Source organism: Manis javanica, chromosome 11 (genome assembly GCF_040802235.1).
Source record: "Manis javanica isolate MJ-LG chromosome 11, MJ_LKY, whole genome shotgun sequence".
Taxonomy (NCBI): Eukaryota; Metazoa; Chordata; class Mammalia; order Pholidota; family Manidae; genus Manis; species Manis javanica.
This window is the reverse complement of record NC_133166.1, coordinates 113066099-113079962: the sequence shown is the minus strand read 5'-3', so window position 1 is coordinate 113079962 and position 13864 is coordinate 113066099. Positions and strand designations below refer to the sequence as shown.

The 13864-nt window shown below is 56.6% G+C and overlaps 1 protein-coding gene across 2 annotated transcripts; it reads left to right on the top strand.

Annotated features, from left to right (window-relative positions):
- Positions 1-6955: 6955 nt before the first annotated feature.
- TALDO1 (transaldolase 1) lies at positions 6956-13864 on the top strand. Of its 2 annotated transcripts, none has more exons than XM_017678830.3 (8): positions 6956-7120; positions 9644-9767; positions 10948-11055; positions 11356-11487; positions 12634-12809; positions 12990-13187; positions 13417-13562; positions 13703-13864. In XM_017678830.3, the coding sequence occupies exons 1-8, from the start codon at positions 7024-7026 to the stop codon at positions 13733-13735; spliced, it is 1014 nt and encodes a 337-aa protein (XP_017534319.3). In that variant the 5' UTR covers positions 6956-7023; the 3' UTR covers positions 13736-13864. The 2 variants fall into 2 exon arrangements, with proteins under 2 accessions (XP_017534319.3, XP_017534320.3); XM_017678831.3 differs by lacking the exon at positions 6956-7120 and adding an exon at positions 7343-7526.

Below are 13864 nucleotides of genomic sequence, written 5' to 3'. Positions count from 1 at the left end.
AAGTATTAGAGTGGTGTGGGTGGCAAATCTATCAAGGTCACAGAAGAAAATGTGGAAAATGCCTTTGTGATAAAGTCAACAGAGTACTTCCAGTACAAAACCCCAGAACAAGTGGATGAGTTTGACTTCATTAAATTCAGGACTTGTGTTCACCAGAGGCCACAAGACCAGCTGCCTCCAGGAGCTAATGGGCTGGTGGAGACGTCTCAGTACTTAGACCAAAAGAGGCAATTCCCAGGGAACAGCTCTCCAGGTGGAGTCCACCAGCCCCTGGGGGCCCCCAAGTCCCTCTCAGGGGACCCTGAGTCTAGTTTCATAAGACAGTAAGTAGTCTGGTACAGGTTGACTTGTATCCCCCCAAAACTCATAGAAGATAGGGTCATTCTGTTGGGCCCTAATCCAACATCACTGGCATAGTAAGGCAGGCTGGGCAGGCACACACATGCATGCACGCACTCAAAATGCCAGGGGAGGCAGAGGCAGAGACGGGGTCACACAGCTACTGTCCAAGGAGCCTCAGAGACTACAAACAATGTGCCAGCAGCTGGGGAGAGGTCTGAACTCGCCTGAGGAGGACCCCCGGACCTCAGATTCCAGCCTCCGGGACTGGGCGGGACTGGGGTGTAAGCCTTGCAGCCTGTGTGGCTTGTTGGGTCTCCCCAGGAAACCACGGTGAGCGACTGCCTTTCCTCTGGTCTCACATTTGCTGTTGGCCCCTCAGCAAGGCCCCTGGCGCAGCAGGCAGGGGCTCTGTCCGTCCCCGCTGCACCCTCCCAGCGAAAGACAGGCCAGAGTTGACTAGAGGGTCCCAGGTGACTCAGCAGGCGTCCCTTAGTCTAGTCTGGGCCCTGAAACAGGAGGAATTGGGGGTCGCATGGCAATCCTGGGAGCCCTGACTGGGGCTGCCGGGAGATGCTCTCTGTCAATGGTCGAGATGTGAGCTGAGCTGGAAGGGCCACCGGCTGGCGAGCTGCAAGCATTCAGACTTGGGAACATGGCCAACATTTTCTCCAAAATGAACCAGGGACCCTGTCACTCCCAGGGAGAAAAGGGCATTCTTCGTGGCTGTGGTAAATTGAGGTTCGAGTGGAAATTATGACTTTGGAATCTGCCACCAGAAGAGAGACAGCATCCCCACCGAGGCCCACATAGTGGTGGGAAATCACGTGGGACCAAAGGTCCTTTTTTGGAGTCCAGGGTGCTGGGGTGGCTCACAGTCCACACTGCCTCTCACTGTCAAGGAATGCCACCTGCGAGGCTCAGCCTCCTGTCAGGATGGGGTCCACAATTACCCCAAAGCCTGTTCACCTGCTCCTGGATCTTCACCAACAGACTGAAGGCAGGCACAGTGACCAGGCCCAGTTACCCGCCATGCAGCCGGGCACCAAGGAGAGCTGCAAAATGTAGATAAATGCCACCCTGCTCACTATATTTGTCTTTAGAAAACAATTTTTCAAAGAAATATGCTCTTAATGTGTTGAATGCTGGCTCCCCAAAATGCTGCCACTTGATGTGGCTAAAGCTATGTGGGCTCAGCGCCCTGAGAGTCTGGGCAGGGTCTGGCGGGCTGGCCAGGTGGTGGCTGTGAGGCTTTGGGGCCTAGATCAAGGCAGGTCTTCAGGGGCTTGGTTTGCACTGAGCAAACCCGAGGCATCATTCATGCATGATCGGGGACGCCTGAGGAGTGGGAGGTGCCAGGTGCCCGTGCCTGGCTGAGCTGCCTACCTGCAGGTCTTCCAGGAAGTTCCGATGCGAGGCAGTAGCAGCCCCATCTGCAGCAGCTGGCCAGCGGTGCAGTCTCTGGCAATGGCCTCTCACTTATTTTAAAAACAGGAATAAATTCATGTTTTTAAGTTTCCATAGTGTTATTTCCTAACACAGTAAATATTGAGAACTCACATAAACAGAAGGTTTTTGGGGCCCTCAGTAATTTTTTTTTCTGTGTGTGTGCTTTTTATTTATTTATTTATATTTTAAAATTTATTTTGGTATCATTAATATACACTTACGTGAGCAACATTATGGTTATTAGACTCCTCCCATCATCAAGTCCCCACCTCCTACCCCATTACAGTCACTGTCCATCAGTGTAGTAAGATGCTCTGGAATCACTACTTGTCTTCACTGTGTTGTACAGCCCTCCCTGTGCCCCCCCACATTATGTGTGCTAATCGTAATGCCCCTTTTTCCCCTTATCCCTCCCTTCCCACCCACCCTCCCCAGTCCCTTTCCCTTTGGTAACTTAGTCCATTCTTGGGTTCTGTGATTCTGCTGCCATTTTGTTCCTTCGGTTTTTGCTTTGTTCTTATGCTCCACAGATCAGTGAAATCATTTGGTACTTGTCTTTCTCCACCTGGCTATTTCACTGAGCATAATACCCTCTAGCTCCATCCATGTTGTTGCAAATGGTAGGATTTGTTTTCTTCTTATGGCTGAATAATACTCCATTGTGCATATGCACCACATCTTTACCCATTCATCTACTGATGGACACTTAGGTTGCTTCCATTTCTTGGCTATTGTAAACAGTGCTGCGATAAACATAGGGGTGCATCTGTCTTTTTCAAACTGGGCTGCTGCATTCTTAGGGTAAGTTCCTAGGCCCTTTTGGGGCCTCTAAGCAGGGAGGTTCCCCGGGCCACCGGCCCCCGTGCTTAGGGGATTTCCAAAAGTCACCCATGAGTACAAACTCAGGTGCGGGGAGAGGGGCTTGGGAGAAGTAACAAGACACCCGCTTCCGCTCGTGGCTCTGAGCTTCTCAGGACAGGGAGAGACCAGATACTGTAGCGAGCTGCTCCCATTGCTCTCGTCCTCCGGAAATGCCAAGGGTTTGGGGAGCCGGGAGCCGTGGTTGGAGACCAAGTATGTGTTCATTACGAATCATGTATGGATACAGCACGTTCTGTTTATCCATTCATCTGTCCACATTTGGGTTGCTTCCATGCCTCAGCTGTTGTGAAGCCCTGTGGACATGGCTGCACAGGCATCTGTCCATCTGAGACCCTGCACTGTCCCCCTGCCCCAACTCCCAGCTGGTGGACTCACTTTCTCCAAAGTCCCTGGCAAAGGGATGCGTTCAGCAGAGCCTCCCCTCGTGCCAGCAGCAGTCTGCCCCCTGCCCTCCCAGTGTCCCTGGTAACATTCTATCTGGTGACAAAGGCCACTCTGCCTGAGTGCGCTGGATCCCAGCCACCCGGGTCAGCTGAGCATGCTCTCCTCTCCTACTGCCAGCCCGGTGCCCTTCACAGCCAGCCCCCAAGCACTGAGTGTGCGACCTCTGCCCCTCTGCCCCCTGCTTGCTGTCACCCTCCATGCAGCTGCCTCTGGCAACGTCAGCCGTGGGGCCCCAACAGGACTGCCCTTGGACCCATCCTACTCTGTCTCCCCCTCTCCTGGTGGTCCCTCCAGCCTCCTGGCTCCAAATGCCACCCTGCAGGCTGATACCCCACCCTGAGCTCAAGACCCCTGAGCCCCTTGCTGCTCTATACTGGGCACCAAGTTACCCCAGACCTGAGGTTCTTGCCCCAACCTCTGACCTACTCCCTCCCCAACAGCCTTTGGGACCCCAAGCCCACTCTATCAGCACCCTCTGGTCACTGTCCCACCGCCAGGGAGCACACTGGCTCCTCACTGCCTCCAGCGGTCTCCCCCGGTCCCTCAGGGGGACCCAGCGCAGCATTCAGAACCTAAGGCCTCTCTCACCACCCCCTCCACCCCAGCCTTGCTCCATGCCCTCCGGGCTCCCCACTCAAGTCCCATGGAGGGCTGGGTGGCCTCGATGGAGTTCCTGTTGCTTTCAAACCTCACTTCCTCACCTTCCATGACGTGAGGTGTCTGCTGCCTTAGGGCCTTTGCACTGGCTGAGTCTTGCTTGCAATGCCCTGCTCAGCTCTCCTCCAGACCTGGAGTCTTTGCTCAAAGGCCAGCTTCTCAGTGAGGCCCTCCCTGACACCTGCTGCCCACTCCCCACAGGCCAATGACCTCCGCCCCTCTGTGCACACCTGTCCTTGTCCTCAGGTCAGTCCCACCTGTGCTCCTTCCCAGCACCCAGAACAAGGAGCTCAGTGACTGCTGGAAGCAGGGACTAGTGATACTAGGTCAGGTGCTCTCCACACACACAGAGGTCTGCTCTGCAACAGGGGGCAGCCCAGGCCTCAGCTCCCAGCAACGGTGACTTCTGTTAAGCCACTTACCTTGTTTCCTGCCACTCTCTGCCTCCATGTGTTGGCCTGGTTCCCAGTGGATGGCAGCGCAGGCCTGGCCACCTGGATGGGGTTGGCTGGCCAGCAGGTCTTCTCCTCAGACCCCAAGCCTCCCTCCCTACCCCTTTCCTTCTGTGACCCCAAGGCTTGGACTTCACCCCTTTGCCTCTTCCCCAAACTTTCGTTTCAGACATTGGACCTCCAAGGCTGCTCTCTGGACTTACATTAGAGCATCCACGTGGCAGCACAGTGACTTACAGATCCTCCTGGGCCCTCGGGGGCCCCCTCCTGCCTGAGCAGCCCAGCACCCCTAGGTCACAGGGGACACAGCAGGCAAGTGACACTCCAGTGCCACCCTCCTTGCTCCCGGCCCCTGCCTGGACACACTGCCGACTTGTTCCTGGGCAGGGACTGAGCCGGTCCAGGCTCAGCACTGCTGGCCTTCCCAAGGACCCTTGGATGCAAATGATGCCAGCCTGTTATCCATCTGAAGTGAGGTCTGAGGCGTGTCAGTGCCAAGAGATGATTTGGGGTCTTCAGGGGCAACGCCAGATAACCACAAGAGGGGAAAGGGCGCTGCGTGGATCATGCTTTAGGTTTGCAGGCACACCTCCTACCTCCTGTACCTCGGGGTGGTGAGGGGTGTGACTCCCTGGGCCTGCAGAGGCTAAGGGACATCACAGGCCCTTCCAGGAAAAGTGGGAGAAAGTCCGGTGCCTCCTGAGTCAGTGCGAGTGAGGTACTAAGTCCACAAACAACTTCCTTTTCCACCCGGCCCGGTCAGACAACTCGGAGTGACCGGATGTGGCCTCCAGAGCCGCCAGCCTGGCCGGACCCCCTCCCCCCTCACTGACCCAGTGCCTCCATCCCTGCCTCTGCACAGTAGGCCCATGAGAGCTCCTGCTGCCTCGGAATGGGAGCTAGATGTGCACCTGTCAGCTGCTCCCAACCCACAGAGACCTGTAGGGTGCTGAGGGCCTTGCTGACCTTGCAGAGGTCGAGGGAGGGGAGTGGCAGCTGGATCACAGCCCGTGGAGGTCCCCCTGAGGCTCACATTGTCCTCCTGTTCCCAGGGGCCTCAGCATCTGGGGCCATGACGTGGGGTGCTCGTGAGGAAAAGGTACACAGAGGGACTGAGCGGCAACCCAGCTCCCAGCACGCTGAATGCCCACGTGGGGCCATCCGCACGGTCGAGGCCCTGCACCTTACCAGAGTGGCCCTTGCTAATGCTGGGGACCTTTTTCTGCATCTGGGCCATCTTCTACCTTAGGGCATCATTTTTGATGCCAAGGAGTACATGCCAAGCATGTATTGTTTCTGAGGGCTTGCATTTTTTATTGCTGTTCATTGCCTTTTTAAAAATTTACACACGGTGAAATGCACATTTGAAAATGTTTTGGCAAACGCCTACAGTGAGTGACCACTAACCCTTACAGAGCTGAGCTTCTCAGACACTGGTGAGCACCAGCCTCGTCCCAGTATTGTCGAAGGCCAGGCTGCAGGGCTGGCCCAGAGCTTCCGGCTCATGCTGTGGGTGGTGGGAGAACAGGCATTTCAAGAAGTTCCCAGGCGCGCTGGTTCTGCTGCTCCCGATCACCCATTGGAACATTTCCATCAGCTCAGAAAGCTCCCTGCACCCCTTCTAGGCCAGTTCTGACTCCCCAGAGGCAGCCTTGGACTGTGGGGATCAGTACCAGCACCAGCAGTCAGCCTGTCCTTGAACTTCACAGAAATGGAATCTTTGCTATGTGCGCTTTAGAGTCAGCCTCCTCTCAGGCACCGTGAGGACTGTGGGCTTTACCCATGCTGTTGGGTGTGTGGCTAGCTCATTCCTTTTGTTGTCCAGAAGCATTAAACTGCACGGAGCTACAGCAGTTTATCTACTTCTCCTGCCGATGGACATCTGTGTAGTTTCCAGTTTGGAGCTTTTATCAGTAAAGCTGCTGTGAATATATGAGTGCAGATCTTTGCCTGAACATGTTTTTATCTGAGGAGTGAAAGGCCTAGTGCTCATGGAAACTACATGCTTAACTTCATGAGAAACGCCAGAACTGCTCTCCAAACAGCTCATTTTGGGCCGCGTGGTGCCCCACCAGCCGTGTTTGAGGATTCCAGTCGCTCCTGCACCCTTTCAGCTTTTGGTATCGTTGGTCATTCTTACTTTTGCCATTTCAGTGCGACAGTGCAACAGTGGAGATATCTCACGGCAGCTTTAGTTTGCATTTCCCTGATAAGTAGTATATTTTTTTCTGTGAAGTGAATTTCCTGTGTTTACATTTTAAGGAGAGGGGAAGGATCTTTCAACAAAGATGGAACAAGTGGAGAAAAATGACCCTTGGCCTCTACCTCAAACATACACAAAATAAATTTGAGATTCAGCAAAGACTCTAACACAAAAGCCAAAGCTAAATGTGTGTAGAAGAAACTATGGAAACATAGTTTGTCACCTTGGAGTAAGCAAGGATTTATTTAGAGAAGATAACAAAAGCACAAACCATAAAACTAAAAATGGATACATTGTATATCATCAAAATTGATATACTGTACGTCATCAAAATTTAAAGCTTCTTATCAAAGGTACTATTAAGAAAATGAAAAAGTCGACCACAGTACTGGAGAAAATATCTGCAAATCATACACATCTGACGAAAGACTTGGTCCAGGATATATAAAGAACGCCCACAAATCAATGACAAAAAAAAAAAAAAGGGCAGGCACGCCAGCGTGGGGGCGGGGCCTTTTCGGGGCGGAGCCTCCGATTGGCCTGCATGGGGCGGCCGCGGGGCATTGTGGGCCCCCGCGCTCCCGCCGCCGCCTTGCAATGTCTGGCTCCCCGGTGAAGCGGCAGAGGATGGAGAACGCGCTGGACCAGCTCAAGCAGGTCACCACCGTGGTGGCCGACACGGGCGACTTCCACGGTGAGGCCGCGCGGGGCCCCGAGTTCCGGGTCGGCCGTGCGGGAGACGCGGGCGCCGAGGGCCGACCAGGCGCTCAGGGGTGCCGGGCCCGAGGGGCGAGGGCGGAGGTGGGGAGACGGCGAGGACCCCCGGGGAAGGGGGTCCTGAGGGGGCGAGGGGCGCGCAGGCCCGGGGCAGGGCCCCGGGGGGCGGGGAGGGGCGCCCTGGGAACTGCGGAAGACCCCCGGAGGCCCGTGGCGAGGGTCAGCAAGGCGTTGGGTCAGGGAAGGGCTTCTGGGGGCTTTGAGTGGACGTGCTCCAGGGAGGACTCGGAGCCGATTCCCGGGAGACCGTGTTTTGTTCGGCGACTGTTGACAGCGGACCGGGAACGCGAGTCAGTTCTGGGCCCGGAAGAACCAGAAACGCGGTACGCCGCCACCCGCTGTTGAAACCTGTTGCGCACACTCCCCCCGCCCCCGCCCAGGGGACAGCTGTGGCCCCTGGGGACCGTTTGCGGCCGACTGCCGGCCGGGGCGATGGGGTGGGTGCGTAAACCCGATGCGCTGAGGAAAGCAGAGGCAGGCCCCTGAAGTTGGGGATTTCCTGGGAGTGGACGGTGTTCACTGGAGAGATGGGGTGGCAGAGTCCTGGAGGCGTCCCCGTGGGCCCGCAGCTCCCCTGCCCACTCCCGGCCGAGCCGCCCAGAGCAGATGAGGCTTTCGGGCAGGCCGAGAACCGCCGGGTGGCCGAGTGCTGCGGGGCCCAGTCAGGAAGTGGCTGCGTTTCTGCTTTCTCACGGTGACTTGAGAAACAGGCTTTTACCCCTCTTGGGTGACACTGAGTAAGAGGATTGTTTATCTAGCAGAGCCTTGGACATGAATAGGCGTATTTGCTTAAATACAAAAGAGGATACGGCGGCCATTGGCCTGGATCCAACCTGCAGGCTTGCTGGCGGGGTGCGTAAACCCATGTGCCAGAAGCTGCCCGTCAGAGCCGGGGGCTTGGGGAGCCCTGCTCCTGCCCGGCCCGGAGGCAGTGGGCGTCGGCGGGCAGAGCTCTGGGAGGGCGGCTGCACGCTCTTCTGCTCCCGCTTTTCCCTTCCTGGCATTTCGAATGCGTTTCTGCCCTGGTGAGTTGACAGAGCCCTGCCCTGGGTGTCCCCTGCCGGCCCTCATGGAGCAGCAGCAGGGGGGCTAGTCGGCTACACCTTCTGGCAGCTGGGGCTGAAAAGGTTCGGGGCGAATGCTTGCCTTTTTTCCCTCCGTTTTAGAAATATCCAAACCCAAGTGCTGACATTTTTATTTTTTAATGAATATTAACTCTGTGAAAAACACATTAGTTAATAACGCATATCCATAAATGTTACATAGGTGTAAGTATTTTGGTATTTTGTGGTCCTTTTGCATAGGTTCTTACCTTTGGGGCCTCATAGGCCTCTTTGAAAATAGAGTCAAAACCGTGGACGCTCTTCCCAGAACGGTGTCTCCCACCCCCACCACCAGTTTTGCATTGTGTTTAATGGTCCCTGGACCCTGAAGCTCATCTGTTGACCCCAGATGGATCTTAGTTACCATCACATGTAATAAAATGCACAATTCTCAGTGCACTGCTCTGTGTGTTTTGTCCAAAGCACTTTTTCTTCACTTGTTATTTTGAAATAATTACACAGTCACAGGAAGTTGCAAACTTAGTGCATAGAGTCCCACGAATCCTTTGCCCATTGGCTCCCAGTGGCCCCAATGGTGTGATGTCAGAACAGAACTAGGCACTAGGCTGATACTAGTAATGGGCGGCAGGCCTGACCCCACGTTTACGTTTGCACCCTGCTGGGGCCCCGGGCCGTTCTCTGAGCAGTTTTATGTGTAGATTGTCGCAGCCGCCAGGGCAGTTAGGACACAGCTGTCCCGTGGCCGGAGGCCTCTCTTTGCTGCTCCCGAGAGCCGCCTCCTCTCCCTGTGCCTGGCTACCGCAACTGGTTCTCCATCTCTATAGTTTTGTCTTCAAAGGATACTCTGAAAATACTAATTTGCCAGACCAGCTAGTCTACTGAACCAACTAATCCTCAGGACGCCCCAAGCAGTCCGATGAAGGTGAATGGCCGCTGCCTCGCATGTACTCTGACAGCCTGGTCAGCAAGACTCCAGGCTAGGCTCCCTTGGCTTCCTGGAATTCCTAGCTTGGTCACTAGAAAGAATTTTATTAAAAGAGAGAACCGTTGAAAGAAGAAAGCAAGCAGTCAATGGAGATAACTGGTGGTCACTGTTGCACACTCGGGCACCAGCATGCCTGATGGCAGTTTGGTGTGCAGACTGGCCCTCCAGGGTGGGAAAGTCAGCTTTTGCGGTGGCCAATTTGGTCTCTGGTCTGAGTGTTGGTTGTACCATTGCACACACAGCTGCCGTTGGCCAGCCCTCTGGGACAGGGGAGGGACTGTGCAGAAAATGAACCTTGCTCTGCTTATGTATTTAGGGCTCACAGGGGACCCTTCATGGATTTCTGGGTGGAAGCAAGCACACCACTTAGTTTACAAAATTACTTCCCCAGCTATTGACGAGTATAAGCCGCAGGATGCTACCACCAACCCTTCCCTGATCCTGGCCGCTGCTCAGATGCCGGAGTACCAGGAGCTGGTGGAGGAGGCCATTGCCTATGGCAAGAGGCTGGGCGGGTGAGTGCCTGACCAGGCTGCATACCAGTCCAGGTGTTTCCCTCCCTCCCTGGATTTTAGTTCTCAGGAAGGAAGTTGTCTTTTTGTGTCTGTTTTACCAGCGTCACTGAAGTGTCATTTATGGGGGGTGAGCTGCATCCACCATAGGCACAGTGAATCAGTTTGTTCACAGGCAGGCATTCCCCGGAATCCCCACCCAGTCGGGATACAGGGCTGCGCGCCGGGAGCCCCTCTCCCTTTCATGGCATCTCCCAGCCCCGGCAGCCACTTGCCTCCGCCTGCATTTCATGGCCTTTACCAGGACACAGCCAGGTGGTTTTGGGAAATTGCTGCAGCAGTGCAGCCACCACCACAGTGCAGTGTTAGCATTCATGTGCCTCTGGAATGTCCCTGGCCCGTCTGTAGTTAGCCCCCTCCCCAGAGACATAAATCTACTGTCCTTGCCATAGATTTATGCCTTTTCTAGAAAGCTTGTCACATTTTCATTGCTGGTCATGCTCAGCTGAGGGTGGTGCCTGCAAGGACTTACGGCCCCAGGCGGGGGCTCTCTGGTGGGCCTGTCCTTTCTGGGGCTCCCTCGAGTGCACGTGTGTGACAGGTCCCACCCAGGCACCCCCCACCCCCTACTCAGCCACCTCCCTCTCCCTCTCCAGTGGTGGGTCTTCCAGGCTCCTGCATCAGCAAGGCCTCGTGCTCCTGGACTTGGGTGACAGCGTGGTGCCCTTAGTGATCACCAGTCAGGCCTGGCCAGGGCCAGAGGCCCCCCGAGACTCCCTGGCTGCAGTCTTTCTGTGTGCGGTGGGCTCAGAGGGGCCCTCAGGTGGCAGTGCTTTGGGAAAGCAGTGTGCCCTTCACTTCTCTGGTAGCCCCGCAGCTCCTGAGGGAGGAAAGATGACTTCCCTCCGTGCCCGAAGACGGGAGGCCGTCTAGGAGAGGAGAGGAGAGGAGAGTGCGGGAGGTGACAGACGGGAGGGCTGTGTGGCGGCAGGAGGGTGTGATGGTCCGCCCTGCACTTACAGATGGTTAGGTGGGCTGTAACGCTTTGTGTATTCCCAAATAAACAACTGTAAGGAGAAAGGAGACGAAAGGACGAACTTGGCAGAGGAGCAGGGTTTGTTCATAGACTTGTGCACTTCAGCCCAACAAGGTTCTGGCCTAACTTTTCTCCCTTGAATTTCAGGTCACAAGAGGAACAGATTAAAAATGCTATCGACAAACTTTTCGTGTTGTTTGGAGTAGAAATACTGAAGAAGATTCCCGGCCGCGTATCCACAGAAGTAGACGCAAGGTAAGGATGTGGGAGGCGGTTGCGGGCAGAAGCCACGTTCAGTCTGTGGTTCCTGAGGGTGGCGAGGGCTCAGTCTGCCCCTCTGAGAAATGGAGGGCACTCCCTGCTCCGTGGCTCACGTCTGCCCTCCTCTGTGTAAATCCACTGAGGACCGTGACCGGGAGAGGCCTTCTGAGCTGTGCCCCACCTGAGGGCAGGGCAGGGTGGGGCCTGGCCCCGAAACGGGTCAGAGCTGGCTTGGCCCTCCTTGGTGGTGTCCTGAGGGCAGCTTCCTCTGGCCACGGCCCCTCGCTCTCGCAGGCTCTCCTTCGATAAGGATGCCATGGTGGCCCGGGCCAGGCGCCTCATAGAGCTCTACAGGGAAGCTGGGATCAGCAAGGACCGGATCCTGATAAAGCTGTCGTCAACCTGGGAGGGGATTCAGGCTGGAAAGTACGTGACTGTGAGGCCGGTCCAGGGCTGGGGGCTGGGGACAGGGCGGGTGGCTGCAGGTAAGTTTAGGGGGCAGGGTGGGAGCACAGCCCCAAAGCCTCCCCTGAGTCCAGACGACGCCAGGCCCTGGCAGTGCCTGCAGCCGTTGCCTTCATCTCCCGTCCTCATCGGCACCTGTTTGGTTTACCATGTGTCAGTTACCTCTGTGCCACACAGGCTCAGTGTAGAAGGTAGGAAGCAGCAGTGAGAGCCTTCATCTCATGCCACTGCCCTGCATTTGCCCGTTCTGGATGGTCTGAGTGGGTCGCACAGTGTGTGGCCCTGGCATTGGCATCCCTCACTGGGCGGCTTTGGAGGCTCACGGGTGGCTTGTGCCCTGATGCTGACACCCTGCCGTGTGTAGGCTGCATTTTGCATGTGCATCGATCCCTCACCAGGTGCTCCCTGGTCATGCTGCTGTGAGCACCCGTCGCAAGTCTGTGGTTTCATCTCGTGGGCACCTTCCGAGTGGAGTTGCTGGGTCATGTGGTTGCTCATGCTTGGCTGTCGGGGGCTGTAGGCTGTCCTACCGCAGCTGTGCCTCCTGAATGTGTCCGTATGGCCATGTGGCAGAGACACCTCTGAAACTGTCCCAGTGTCATGGCTGGCGGGGCCTGAGCAGAAGCCTAGCATTTGGCACACGACCACAGTTACCCTGTCCTCGGGCCAGCCCCGGGACACCGTGGTGGACTGATGGGCTTCTGCAGGGAACCCCGGGGAGGGGGAGGGGGAGAGTGAGTGGTGGGTAGGGGCCACTACGGTCAGGTGGCCCATGGCCTCCAGCCCCAGCCGAGTCACGGACCAGCTGTGGTGTGCACCCACTGTGGCTCTCAGGACCTCTGTGCCTTTGTTCCTGTTTTGAAATGTGAGTCTGATGAAGAAAGCTCGGGTCACCAGAGGGAACCCCAGTAAGTGTTCCTGACTTGGTCGTAAGGGGAACGGGCTCACTCTGCCCACCTTTGTGGGGCACTCTGGCTGCAGTGGGCTCTGCTGGAGCACAGGACCCGAGTCTTGAACACCTTTCTTGTGAAACGACGTGTGCTGGCAGGCAGTACTGGGCAGGAGCCCAGGCCGCCTGCAGCCTGCTCACGCCGCCTGTCCCCACAGGGAGCTGGAGCTGCAGCACGGAGTGCACTGCAACATGACACTGCTCTTCTCCTTCGCCCAGGCCGTGGCCTGTGCTGAGGCGGGGGTGACACTCATCTCCCCCTTTGTGGGGCGCATCCTTGACTGGCATGTTGCCAACACAGACAAGAAGTCGTACGAGCCCCTGGAGGACCCTGGTGAGCTGCCCTTTGAGGTAACGGGTGAGGCAAGTGCCTGGCGACACCGCAGAGGCGAGCGAGATACCCAGCCTGTCTGCCCCAGAGCCAGGCAGGCACAGGGTCAGGTGTGTGGGGTCTGGGGAGGGCTGCTTCGGGCAGTGCAGTGGGCGGCCTGGAACCCGGAGCCTGTCCTCCCAGGTGTGAAGAACGTCACCAAGATCTACAACTACTACAAGAAATTTGGCTACCAGACCATTGTCATGGGTGCCTCCTTCCGCAACACGGGTGAGATCAGAGCCCTTGCGGGCTGTGACTTCCTCACCATCTCGCCCAAGCTCCTCGGAGAGCTGCTCAAGGACAGCACCAAGCTGGTGCCCATGCTCTCGGCCAAGGCAGGTGAGCCGACCCCACTTTGGCCACTGTGGACGCCTACACCTCATCCTGGGGGTGCAGGAGATGGATCCTAGCAGGGTTGCCAGTCAGGGCTGCAGTGCCTGAGTCCCCACATGGGGCCTGATGCGGGGGTTCCCATCCGGTCTAGGGCAGTGATGGCTCAGCATCAGGGGGCTGGGAGGGGCAGTGACCTTGGACGGTGGAGACAGCCCTGGTGCGTGTTCTCCCCCAGCCCAGGCCAGCAACCTGGAGAAGGTCCACCTGGACGAGAAGGCCTTCCGCTGGCTGCACAATGAGGACCAGATGGCTGTGGAGAAGCTGTCGGATGGGATCCGGAAGTTCGCTGCAGACGCTGTGAAGCTGGAGCGGATGCTGATGGTGAGTAGACGAGCAGAGGGCAGCAGGGCTGGCACCAGCTTGTGCACTCTGAGCCCTGGGCAGCCCCCGAGGGCCTCCTTCCCTGCAAGAAGGCGGTGGGAGGGCGGCGTGTGCCCCGGCCACACACTGCGCATTCCTAGGAGCGGATGTTCAGCGCGGAGAATGGAAAGTAGCGGCCCCGAGGCTGGCCTGCAGGGGGCCCGCCGCACTTGCCCGGTGATGAATCTTGCATTTTTTTTTACCAATTGGAGGAGGGATGGATCACAAATTGATTTGCCTAACAGAGTAAAGCAGTCACTTTC

Bases quoted from the DNA above. Each gene is read 5' to 3' on its own strand.
- TALDO1 (XM_017678830.3), top strand. From the start codon at position 7,024: ATGTCTGGCTCCCCGGTGAAGCGGCAGAGGATGGAGAACGCGCTGGAC. The intron at 7,121-9,643 runs GTGAGGCCGCGC...TTACTTCCCCAG, and splicing joins CGACACGGGCGACTTCCACG to CTATTGACGAGTATAAGCCG. The intron at 9,768-10,947 runs GTGAGTGCCTGA...CTTGAATTTCAG, and splicing joins TATGGCAAGAGGCTGGGCGG to GTCACAAGAGGAACAGATTA.